We start from the raw sequence: 13,494 nt of genomic DNA, 5'->3' as shown, positions 1-13,494 counted from the left end.
TAGTACACATGGTAGAAAAATAAATCAAATGAGAAGAAATAGAGTGCACAGTTGAACTAAAATAGATGTATACATGGAGAGCCACTGCAGTAAAGTTCTACCAAGAAACCCCCTCTAAGTTGCTGCAACACAGAATTCATAAAAATTCATATGAATAAGCTTATCTATTGAGAAAAACCCACATAAAGCCAAAAATATACATCATCCATACACCAGATATGGATTTGTCTTAAAGAAGATCACAGAAGAGTTTATCTGAAAAAGAAATCCTGCTCTGTACCTAATCTCTGGCCATTTTGCCTTAAACCTATAAGTAAATCCCTCCTGGACTCCATTTAATGCCTTAAAACAAAGAGGACAAATAGATCCATTATTTTTACAAAATAAATGAAAGAAACAAACCTTTGTTTGGAACCCCATCTCCCACAACCACTGCAGCAAGTGGAATTTTTTTTTCTACTTGAATTCTCAATTTATCTGATTTATACTTATCTTTTGCTTTAATCACTCCTGAAAGCATTTTAAAACACAGTTAAAAATACCTCAGAAAATATTCAGCTAAAATTTGACATAACATCATAGTAACTTCAAAAATATCTACAGTATTTATGATTTCTGGCAAGAATCTTCCCAATCCTTTAACACTTCGTAAAGTGACTGGGCACTGCAGTATATCTTCTTATCAATAAATTATTCAGAAACAGATGGTATAAGTTCCATAAACATTTCACACAAAAAAAGCCATGCCAATGTTTTTCCTTATAAGGAAAAGAAAGCCTTAGGCAACCCTGGATGCTAAATTTAGCAGCATTATTTTGGGGAAAAACAACATTTAAGAACAGTAGATTTCATGTAATTTTTAGCGTGATGGGCCAAAGGTCACCTTGTGTTGTATGTGGTTGTTCAAGACAGCTGTCTGTTCAGCTCTGACTTGTAAGTGCCCGTGCATCACATCACAATATTTAGCAAACTATGACCTTCATGATCATCTTTTCCATTCTCTCCCATCACTTCCCCCATCTGGGTGCATGAGAAGCGGGAGCAGCAGTAACACTCCTCCATTCCATTGTTAATTGAGAATCCTAGACGCTGTGTTTTACTCAGCACAAAGCACAAGCACTTCCTATAAATTGTCTGATGACAAATTGTATGGAAATATGTATCATGAGGGTAGGAAGATATAAATGAAAACTGAACTGTGAAGACAGGTAAAAAAAGAGCTAAGCAAGTCACTAGTATTGCGAGGATGAGAACCTCCCGGGACATGTTTCTCTCAGAACTCCAGAAGTCACCATATCAGTCAGGGCTTGCAATGAGCCACATGAGCCCATGCAAAGTGGTCACACCATAACCATTATGTCTAACATCTCAATCCTAGGTAGAGCTGTGGAAGATAACGGCCTTTCTCCCAAGACCACAGAAAACTTCTAACACCATTTGTACCCATGAAGATAAGACTAGTACCTGCATAGACAGATAAGCAGTACTCCAACCTGCACGGATAAGAACTGACAATGCTTTTCAGCAGAAGTTAAATGGACAACGGCCTCGTGGATTCCCTCTAGCCTTCAGGAGCTGAGTCCCACATCTGTACCTATTCCCCTTCTCCCACAGGGCCAGAGGTCAGGTCTTAGGCTAAGAAAGGCCATGATTAAACCAAACAGAACATTTCCACAGCTAGATAGTCACTACTTTTCTACTATTCCCCCACCTACACCTTGATTTGAACCCCTGAAGCAGTTGCAACCCTGTCTCCTCCCACACCTGGTGCTGCACGGTCATCCATGCAGCTATGGGCTGTGACAGAAGTGGAATGCAAAAGGCCTCACCAGTCCCTTCAACGGTCAGCATGCTGCTTAAACTCCAAGTAAAATGGCATAATAAGATATATTTGAATATGCCCTTAAAAAGGCCACTCTGACAAAAAAATAGCCCGAGCCTTTAGCAGTCCAGAAAGTCAAACAAAATACGTTCCACCCACAAGCATGTACACGGAGATCATTATAGCCAAAGACAAGAGAAGAAGCACAAAGAGCCCAAGATTCACAGCCATGTAAGCACCTGGCAAAGCTTCCAGAGCAACAGCATAGCCAGCTTAGCCCTTCGCTGCTATGAGGCCTGAAGACAAATTCCAGAAGAAAAGAGCTTCCTTCTTTCCCATAGCCCCCAGGGTACCTTCCAGGGCTCACCAATCCTTTACAAGGGGTGGTTCACAAACACCAGGAATTCATCACAAAGCATTCAATTGAAGTCTAGATGGTACATGCATGGCTCACAATTCTACCACTCTACTTCAGGTAAACTTCAGGTAATAATATTAAATTCTGATCCACAGATAACAGGAAATATTCATAAGAATAAATGTTCTAGAGTAAAACACTCTTTTAATAAGCCTTTTCTGTCCACCATTTACATACAATATGGCAACTGCTAGGTTCATATGAAAACAAATATTTCATGTGTTGAATTACATATTTTATATAAATAATATTAATTTTTAATGCTAATTAAAATGTAAATCTTCTAATAGGCTTACTTACTGGATGTTTGGCTGAAAGTCTGCCAGTCACAGTTCCTGTCTGATTCCATGTAGAGGAAATAAATCCCTGTAGTCAAGTAAAGTAAAAATCCCCCAAACCAAAGGGATTAAAATATACATCTAAATTTCATTTAATGTAAGTACCAGTAATGAAAAACTCACTGCAATCAGGACTACAAAATAATAGTTAAAAACCTTTATAATTTTCTATATATAAAAGTTATTAAACAGTAAACACTGCAATCCTTTTATGATTAATTTGAAATACCATATCTTACAGGCTACTTTTTATATTTCTACCTTTCTCAAGCACGTTCTTAGTCCATCCACGTAAGTTGATTTCATCTTATGAACCTAAATTACATGAAAGTTTAGATAAATGCTTATTTTTAAAATTAAGAGATTTTTCAAATTAAAGATCTTAATTTCCAAATGCATATTAAATTGTTTTGTAGACTTTTTTTAAAAAGCCAGCGTTATCTTAGTAAATAATGGATGTATACTCACTAATAGCTTAATCTGTTAGCCTAAGTTAGGTAAGTGCTCAGTTATACACTAAAGCCAAGTCTTTGCAAATACTAGTAAATGAACTATTGACATTTATTCTTTTATATCATATATGCCCACGGTCAATAAACTACACAAAAACCTAACACTGTTTTTTTTTTTTTTTTTTTAAATATCTTGGAAACTCATCCTCTGAAAAGCCAAAAATTAACTATGAGAGCGGACTAACTAGGCTTTTTGGATTTTCAGGAGGCTCATCACCTTAAAAAAAAAACAAACCATAAATAGTTATCTCCTTCACTTTCTGCAGAGTATTTCTTCGAAACCCAAAAAATAAATATCTTGCCCTAAAAGTATGCTTTATAGCACTAGACAAATTTAACAGGGAAGTTTTGCAGTTGTTTTTGCAATAGAGTTTTTTGCTAGCTATAATCTAACATAGTACAATACAGAAGTATAAACATTAAGTTTAAAAACTCTTAAGAATACCTACAACTTCAAAATTTCAATGAATATTTGAATGAGCTTACATTAGAGCCCACTTGGTTTTTTGTTTATTTAGCTGTGAATATGTTATCTTTCTTGCTAATTTTGCTGCAGTGCAACTACATTATGTGAAAAAAATCAGCTCACCTGACGGTATTCTAAAATTATCTTAGGCAAAGGATGGAGATCTTGCAACTTATTTAGCTGCAAAATAAAGAATATTAAATACTTTTCTGTCAAAGCTGAATGGACAAAATACTGGCAAAAGAATAACATCCTTCAAGCAATCTCACCCTAGGCCCAAGGAAGACTTCACTGTTTCCTGCCTTCAGCAGGGACACTGGAGATTACCCCTTCCCATTTTATTTCCCTTCCTGTCCCAGACAGAGGCAAAAAGACATGTAGACGTAAAAACTTTTCCACAACAACTTTGAAAACACTGGCTACATGGCCCTTTTTTTATTTTTTGTGCTAGACAGCATCAATGCAAGAGAGAATATGATAAAAGCATACAAAACAATACGTATTGACACACATACATATTTATGCACACACACGCAAAATCCAACAGGAGAATTTCTCCTGTTCCTCCCCTATTAAAATTTCCAGGAGACCTTCAAGAAAAATGGAAATTCTCAAATCCAGAAGTAATAAAATAAAGCATATTGTGATTACATTGACTGTAAATGGCCATAAAATTTCGTTAATAAAAAGAATGAAAGTATTAAAATAGATATTGAATATTTATAAATACAACAAAAATATCTGGAACTACAACACTTCAGGGTGAAAAATAGATCCAACTATACCAGAATGGAGATTTAAAAGCATACGGTTTTTTCTTGCTATGAGGACAGACAACATGTTAATTATCCAGTATTTATCTACTGGAAGGTTTCAGCCTACTTTTCTCTAAAAAACAAGTCTCAGCAGCTGTTGAAATGAAAGTTCTGGACTAGATAGAAGCATTGCTTTGACTTCTGCAACAGATTTTAGGTTCCCACAAAAAGATGACATGCATTCTATTTCATTGATCTCTCCCAAGGCTTTCTGCCACTCTCCAAGATTACATATTTGATCTATGAAACCTCCTCCTTCTTGAGTAGCGAATGGTTTTTATGGTTAGAGTGTTGACATTACCTCAAAGATCACATCTGGTATTTCAGACACTTGGCGCAAAAGTTGAAGTTCCCCTTTTCACACATGAGAAGCAAATACTACATTTCTACCTTCCCCAGAGGTGTCCATTCTCAGCAATGAGTTGATTTCACTCTGATGTAAACTAGAGCAATACAATTGTAGCAATAAATCAGAAACAGGTGCACAGAGGCTTCTTCTCAGAAGGAATTCAATTACTATTATTATCTTAACAAAATGATCTATTAATGATGTGGATGAGGAGATCAACTGCACCCTCAGTAAGTTTGAGATGATACCAAGTTGGGTGGGAGTGTTGATGTGCTTGAGCGTAGGAAGGCTCTGCAGAGGGATCTGAACAGGCTGCATGAGGCTCAACATGGCTCAGAGACAGGTCATGCACTTCGGTCACAACAACCCCATGCAACACTACAGGCTTGAGGAGGAGTGGCTGGAGAGCTGCCCAGTGGAGAAAGTACCTGGGGGTGTTGGTTGGCAGCCGGCTGAACATGAGCCAGCAGTGTGCCCAGGTAACCAAGAAGGCCAACAGCATCCTGGCTTGTATCAGCAATAGTGTGGCCAGCAGGAGCAGGGAAGCAATGATCCCCCTGTACTCTGCACTGCTGGGGCAGCACCTCGAATACTGTGTTCAATTTTGGGCCCCTCACTACACAAAGGAGCTGGAGCGTGTCCAGAGAAGGACAACAAAGCTGGTGAAGGGTCTGGAGAGCAGGTCTTCTGAGGGAGGGGCTGAGGGAACTGAGCTGGTTTAGTGTGGAGAAAAGGAGGCTCAGGGAGTGATAAGGTCTCCCCTACAACTACCTGAAAGGAGGTTGTAGCGAAGGGGGTGTCAGTCTTTTCTCCCCAGTCACAAGAGATAGGACAAGAGGAGATGACCACAAGTTGTGCCAGGGGAGGTTTAGATTGGATATTAGGAACAGTTTCTTCCCCAAAAGGGTGGTCAAGCATTGGAACAGGCTGCCCAGGGAAGTGGTTGAGTCACCATCCCTGGAGGTATTTAAAAGACACACAGATGTGGTGCTTAGGGGCATGGTCTAGTGGTGGACTCGACAGTGCTAGGTTTACAGTTGGACTCAATGATCCTAAAGGTCTTCTCCAACCTAAATGATTCTATGACTCTATGAAAAGGAAGGGGCATCCACATTTTCCTCAAGTTAGCAAAAAGTCTGCAGTCTGGTCTTGACTTCATAATTTTTAGACTACTGTATTTGTCAGGTTTCTGCACTTGTGTGGGATCAGATATGAACATCTGCATTGCTGAAAATTATCTGCTCCAACACTAACTGAAGGAAGAACTGGAGAAGCTTCATATGCACAATATTTATTGCACCGAACCTGAAGATACATGCGCCCTCTTGTACACGTGCATCAGAGTATCTGAACTGTTTGGTCATTATTGTTCGAAGAGAACAAGATTCTATGATTCCATCAAGATTCTGCAGATCTGACTCCAATTGTAACCGCTCTTAAAGACAAGCATCTCCACAGAGGAGAAAAAGAAAAGCCTGAGGAAAATTCATGCACACAAGTAAAACACTGGACCATACAAAGGAAGTGACAGCTCCAATTTCAAACCACAGGTATCAAATAATTTCCCACAGACCTCTTTCCTAGCATGAATGAATGAGTTAAGCATCCTTAAAAAGACGACAACATGGTTTTAGCCCAGATCTCGTCATAGCAAAGAGAAAGTCTGGGTTGCTATTTCCTTCACCAGCAAATTTTATGTTAATGTTCTTTTCTTTTGCCAGTGGTTTCTTTCACCCAGTCAGCCAGTCATACTGAGGAACCAAAATCTGACTTGTGAGAAAGTCTCTCTCCTTTGAGGAAGATGGTCATACATGCATGCTCGTTGTTATTTATATACTAATAATATATATTAAAGTTTATCTATTATATTTATATATACACATAAGTATATATTTCTATTATAATATATATTAATGTTTTTAACTCTAGTTTATTGCTAAAGTTTTGCTTCAGTAGCTAGTTTGTTTTATCCCATCATGGAATGAAACTTTCATTTCCTGCAGAAATAAACGAAATGTGATTAATACAATACTGGAATATAACTTAGAAGTTTTGCTAAATCATGCAGATGGTTTTAAAACCCCTCCCCATCTCACCACAACTTCTGAGGTGGACACAAGTTGTTGTATTTCAGTTCTGTGAACTTTCTCACACAGTGCATGCAGTTTTAACTTTTCAAATAGTATCTACAGTAGGAAAAAACACATAAGATAAATGCTTCAGTGTTTCAAGTGCTGAAACAGAATGGAAAATTATTTGGTGTCTGAACTTAACTCTAGAAAACAGATTTCAAGGAAAACAGAGCATACTGTACCAAAGAGAACTAACACAAAATTGAAAAGATCAAAAGATTTTGATCAAGATTTTGAGCTATTGATCAAGTAGCGTACTTACTAAAATCAAACGCATAATTTATGCAAATACTTTCAAATACAGATTATCCAATATTGCCCGATTTATGAAAAACTGATATGTCCTCCATTAAAATCAGAAAATAAGATAGTTAATATAAAAGAAAAATAATTCTGAAGTTGTAAGGACAATTTTAAATGCTTTATAGTTTTTCTGTGTCGATAGCAATTTACAGAACTTACAACTTACATGATAATAGTAGCATAAATATTACCTCTCTGAGTTGACTACTGCTGGTCAAAAGGAATTGTTCTCCAGCAACTTGGTAAGCTTCCTGTTCAAGCTCTTTGAGACGCAACTATAAATTAGTACATCAGAATTATTCTGTTTACATTATTATTTTCTTCAATATCTGCTATTTCCTAGGTTAATGGGTATATTGGACTTTTTAAAAATAGGCTACTTGATAATGTGTAATCATTGCTGCCTATCAACATTTGGATTAGTAGATTGCTTATGTACTCTTCAATCTATATTTCTTTGTGATCTGGGAAGGGGATTTACTGTAGTGAAAAGCACCAAAATTTGTGGGAAAATAATTTAGGTTACTGAACACTATGGAGAGCTGTAAGAAACAGAACCATGTAAATTATTCTGGTAAATTAATAGCCTGTCAGACCACTATGATTATCTAGTCAGATATTATGCTACAAAATACGATTCTATTGTAGCTGTTTTCACCAATGAGGAAATGGCAAACTCAGAACTATCAGAACACTTATGTTGTAAAGAGGGTTTTATTTACAAAGAGAGATAGAAATATTATCACTTCTCAGGAAGATGGTTACTGATAACTGTAGGTTCAGAAAGCATTGCTACAATTTTTACTTTACAACATAGAATCCAAAAGGACCTGTGCATTTTGCAAAGCAATCTCAATTCGGGGTAAGATTGCTAATGAAGCAAATGTCTTTTTTGCTTGCCTAAACAAACATGAAAGCATCCTAAAATGTAAACATCATTACTTATGTTTATAATAATAAAAATACTAGAAACCCCAAACTGTCATGTAAAACGACAAAACAAAGATTCCTCCTCTTTTTAAGCAGTTATGCTCAAAAAAAGCAGAAAGATGATGCTATACAATTTCCAAAAGAAAAAATAAAGATAAAATTTACCCCCAGAATTTCTGATGTTTTTTTCAGTTCTTGTTTGTTCACATGTATTTTGTGTGTTTCCATCACTGTAAATACAATTATATACTGAGAACATGTACATGCTTCTTAAACTGTAAAACAAACTAAAACACACAGCTCTTATGATGCTAAGACCGTGTTTGGCACTCTGAGATATAACGTTCTACTTGAGCATAGTCAGCAGCTGTGTGAATATAGGGAAGATTCATATTTTGAACTGAACTTCCATACCTGCCAGAATTTTGACAAGTGGAAGTTCTAATGTGCAATATAGTTTCCACAAACCTTGAACCTGTAAAGCAAGATAAAAATAAATTCTTCAGTACCAGCCAAATTTCATCTTAAAACATATAGTAGTAGCATACTGTGGATCTATCTTCCAGTAAGCAGTATTTCACTTTCCATATAATCCCTTTTTATTTGACAACGCTGTTGGTGTAATGAAATACTACTTAGTGTGAATTATAGTATCTAAATAATGTAGTCCTTTATCACTTAATTTGGTGGGGAATAGTAATACATTTTGTAATAATAATATTTTTGTACAGGAATAGTAATAAGAAATATACACACTTCATTTTTCTAAACAGTTTAGATTTAGAGCAAGCTCCATTAAAATAAGACATAGTTATCCCTTTTTTCTTTATTCACTTGAACAATTAAGCAACCATTCAGATTTCATAAATTTGTTTTCATTAGGAAGAAAATAAAAAAATTATAGGGTTATGTACCCAACTGAGTTACAAAGAAGAGGAAGTCTGGTTTTTTCTCTAACCACTCAAGCAATGGGACAGCAACACTTGTCTAAAAACTCCTCCTGTAACCCGGCTCTCAGTGTTTCTGTGCCTTTGGTGTTTCCCTGTTGCCTTCCTTCACAGATCGTTTCATCATACTGCTGGGCCACTTAAAGATATCCAGATTAATACACTCCATCAGCTAACGGTCTAAAGCCCTACACTTGCTACCATCAATTTCAAGGAAAACCCCTAGGATTTGAGGATTCTAGGATTCCATGAGAACCTGAGCATATCCCTAAATTCTGACACTTTTCCAGGTATAGGATTACAGTGAGAAAACAAATACACACAAAAAAACCCACTAAGACTAAAACGCTTCTTGAGAGACATTGCGAAGTGCAATAAGGGCTAAAATAGAATAAAGTGGTTCACTTGGAAAGGACCTATGATGACTATCTTGTCCAACTGCCTGACCGCTTCAGGGCTAGCCAAAAGTTAAAGTATATTATTAAAGGCATTGTCCAAATGCCTCAAACACTGACAGGCTCAGGGCATCATCCACCTCTCTGGGAAGGCTGTTCCAATATTTGAGCAGTGTTTGGCTAATACAACCTAGAGCAAAAGATATGCTGAGAATTCTTGTACCCAACAAATACATTGAAAAAAACCCAGCTACACTCTGTTTTAACTCTGTTAATACTTTTTAGACTGGTTCAGATAGCTTTAAAATACCAAAAGTCACAATATTCTGAACATTTCCTGTTCTTAGAATCTTCATTTAAATATTTAGTTAACTGTTGCCACAGAAAAGTTCCTTCTAAAGATTAACCTTAAGACTAACCGTTTCCTCCTTCTGTAAAAAATGGCAAATTTGATGGGCAACTTTATTTTAAATTTCATCAGCACTGTAAACCAGTAAAGATTGAAGCCTTCTATTTAACTCAAGTAGAGATTCCGATCTGAACGAGAAGCACAACAATAAGTCTCTTGAATTCATGATAATACCTCTGAAGTTATACCCGAGCAACTACTTTTCATATCTTACCTGCAAGGCACGAGCAAGGTCCATCATTACATTATAAAGCTTCTCCAAGTTCACACCTAAGTTTTGATACTGATATGAAAAAATTTTAGAAAGTTTTAATGGTAACATTAAAATACTTAGAATAATATCTACTTTAAAAGAGATTAAACTATATATTTTCTTGTATGTCTCCTGTTATATTTAACATTTTAGTAATGTTCTTAGACTTCTGACCAACAATTCATGAGCAGAGCAGTACAGGTAATGAATATTCAAGACTTTACCTCTTCCTTTATTTACATTTTGCACAGATTGAGCATGGAGAAATAGTACCACTACACTGCCTTTGACACTGAAGTCAGTCAGAATTCTATTACTACTCGTAAAATGAGGAAAAATTCCTTGCAATTTTCTTTCTCCTATCAGTACTGCCACTCTTCTGTGCCTGAACTGTTCACTTCCTTCCCTTCTGTCCTGAGGTATCCTGCACAGAGTCATGCCACCTCATCCAGCTGGCTAAAAGACCATTTTGAAATGCATTCAGACACTGAGAATAGTATTGTTAGCTCAAAAAACATGGTCACTAAAAAGAAACTTAATGTCAACTTATTACTTTTATTTGCCAGGCTATTTTTTTTTTTTTTACATTTTGTGTATTAAAGTGCTGTTTTTCATTACTGAATTCCTGTGAGGAAAGACGGAAATGTGAAAAATGCTGCAGACATTTTCTTCCCTGCAGCCTGTATCTTTGATGAGGGGTGAACAATCCAAATAATAGAATAAATTTATACCCAAGCCATTAAGTGCAAAAAAAAACCTAGCACTGTCCCATAAAATTCCTGGGCCACAAACCACAGAACCTGGGACAGCATTCCAGAGGACTAAAGTTACATGCTTCTCTGTCCCTATACTCTTCCACAAGAATCACATACTGGTCTGTGTTGGAGGCAGGAAAATAGGTTACATGGAATTAAGTAAGGCATGTTATGATAGTTCTTAGTTTTTATATAAAACACTGAAATTAAACTAAGGGTTATTTGTATTAAAAGAGGCATTTACTCTGTGTTGATAAATACTTCTGAGGATATAGCTTAAGTATTGGGGCAACTTGGCCCCAATACTTTCAGGCAGACATTAAGAAATGTCAGACAGGCTAAAGAAGAGAAACAAAAATAATATTAAGTTTATAAAACATGACCTACAGAAAAAGATCAATCAGGTTTAGAAGAATAAGTTGAAGGAGGAGAATGTAACAGTTTTTATAAAGAGAATAATTTATCAATTATTTTCATGTAGACTTGGTGTACAACAATTGGTTTAATGGAACCTGCTTAATCTGCAGATTACAAAATTTCTTCACAAAGTTAGACTACCACCTCTAGGGGACAATCCAGGTTTTGATTGCTTAAAAAAATACATTTAACATTTTCTAGTTTATCTCTAGATTGCAGACTACATTGCTAACCACATAAAAATAAATGGATCAGTTTTTAACCCCATCTCCTCCTAGTTTCATCGAATGACTCACAGTTACAGTACTGCAGGATTTGCTAATAGTACCACTGCATTCACTTTATCCACTGTCTTTATAATAATGCAGAAAGCTGCCAGTATAGGGCCCTTCAGTCTTTCCATTTCCACCTTAAATAACTACAAATCTTTCACATGCTCCTTGTAAAGATGATGTTCCATCCTCTGATCTTTTATGGCTTCACTAAAGGCAGATCATGCTTGACAAACCTGGTGGCCTTCTATGACAAAGTGACTTGCCTGGTTGACATGGGGCAGGCGGTGGACATTGTCTACCTGGACTTCTCCAAGGCCTTTGATACGGTCCCCCACAGTCTCCTCCTGGAGAAATTGATGCATTACGGCCTAGACAAGTGGACTGTGCAGTGGGTGGGGAACTGGCTGACAGGCCGCACCCAAAGGGTGGTGATAAATAGTTCCTTTTCCAAGTGGCAACCTGTCACTAGTGGAATCCCCCAGGGATCGATATTGGGTCCAATGTTATTCAATATCTTTATACGTGATCTGGGTAACGGCACCAAGTGTAGCCTGATGAAGTTTGCTGATGACACCAAGTTGAGTGGGGAAGTAGACACTCCAGAAGGGAGAGCTGCTCTGCAGGGAGATCTGGATAGGCTGGAAGAGTGGGCCAGCAAGAACCTTATGAAGTTCAACAAGGAGGTGTAAGGTCATGCACCTGGGAAAACATAATCCAGGAGTGCAGCACAGACTGCGATCCACCTGGCTGGAGAGCAGCTCTGTGGAAAGGGACCACCAGGGGATCCTGGTGGACAGAAAGCTCAACATGAGCGAACACTGTGCTGCTGCGGCCAAGAAGGCCAACAGGGTGCTGGGTTGAATCAAAAAGGGCATCGCCAGCAGTGATAAACAAGTCGTCATCCCGCTCTACTCAGCGCGTGTCAGGCCACACCTGGAGTACTGTGTACAGTTCCGGTCCCCGCTATACAAAAAGGATGTGGACAGGCTGGAAGGGGTCCAGAGAAGGGCCACCAAGGAGATCAAAGGACTGGGAAGCTGCCATATGAGGATAGGCTGGGAAAACTGGGTTTGTTCAGCCTTGAGAAAAGGAGGCTCAGAGGGGATCTCATCACCATGTACCAGTACTTAAGGGGTAGCTATAAAGAAGATGGAGACTCCCTTTTTACACGGAGTCACATGGAGAGGACAAGAGGGAATGGACACAAGTTGCTCTTGAGGAGATTCCGATTGGACACCAGAGAAAAGTTTTTCACATTGAGGACAGTCACCCATTGGAATAACCTCCCCAGGGAAGGGGTTGACTCAGCCACATTGGACATCTTCAAGAATCGTCTAGACAGGGTGCTGGGACCAAAACTGCACAGTCTTCAAGATGTGGGTGCACCAAGGTTTTCTTTGGAAAAAAAACCACATCCTTTTTCTTGTTCTCAATACCTTTCCTTATAGTGACTATATTTTGTCAGCTTTTGGCTGCTGCTACACATTGAAACAACATAAAACTGGCAACAATGATTCCAAGATCTCTGTAAATTGAAACTACTCCACATGCATTACTTTCTATCTATGCTCACTCAATTTAGTGAGATCCTAGAGATCTCTACCATGAGCTCAGCATCTGACTACCCAAAAAAGGTAGATGTGAAATTCATTTGACATGAGGCATTATTTTAATAAGGGTAATTAGGACTTCTAAGAAAGATTCTAGTATAGTTCTGGTCTTATCTAATAAATGGGAAGGAAAAAAGAAGAAAACAAATCCCTGAAGGAAAGACTGACGAGAGAAATCTGACAGGCAAAACCTGCATTAAACTCCATAAAACTATGGAATTTTGAGCAAGTACAGAAACCCAAAATGCAAGATAATTGTCCCAGACACAGTGCAGTACTGATTGCAGATTCCTGTCCATGGTAGTTTGAAAAAAAAGAAAAAATCAAACCCCAAAACAAAAACCAAAA

The 13,494-nt window shown here is 37.6% G+C and overlaps 1 protein-coding gene across 1 annotated transcript in view; it reads right to left on the bottom strand.

Annotated features, from left to right (window-relative positions):
• Nucleotides 1-13,494, bottom strand: part of POLN (DNA polymerase nu) — a 107,393-nt gene that overhangs the window by 76,296 nt on the left and 17,603 nt on the right. The window contains exons 7-13 of the mRNA XM_075092047.1: nucleotides 10,051-10,119; nucleotides 8,500-8,560; nucleotides 8,251-8,315; nucleotides 7,347-7,430; nucleotides 6,817-6,906; nucleotides 3,680-3,736; nucleotides 2,541-2,606 (exon numbers count right to left, since the gene is read on the bottom strand). Of these exons, the coding sequence (XP_074948148.1) occupies nucleotides 2,541-2,606; nucleotides 3,680-3,736; nucleotides 6,817-6,906; nucleotides 7,347-7,430; nucleotides 8,251-8,315; nucleotides 8,500-8,560; nucleotides 10,051-10,119 (492 nt within the window). The remainder of the gene's footprint in view (nucleotides 1-2,540; nucleotides 2,607-3,679; nucleotides 3,737-6,816; nucleotides 6,907-7,346; nucleotides 7,431-8,250; nucleotides 8,316-8,499; nucleotides 8,561-10,050; nucleotides 10,120-13,494) is intronic.

The sequence above is a fragment of the Phalacrocorax aristotelis genome, chromosome 4 (genome assembly GCF_949628215.1).
Source record: "Phalacrocorax aristotelis chromosome 4, bGulAri2.1, whole genome shotgun sequence".
In the NCBI taxonomy this organism is placed as follows: domain Eukaryota; kingdom Metazoa; phylum Chordata; class Aves; order Suliformes; family Phalacrocoracidae; genus Phalacrocorax; species Phalacrocorax aristotelis.
This window is presented reverse-complemented; position numbering and strand designations above follow the sequence as displayed.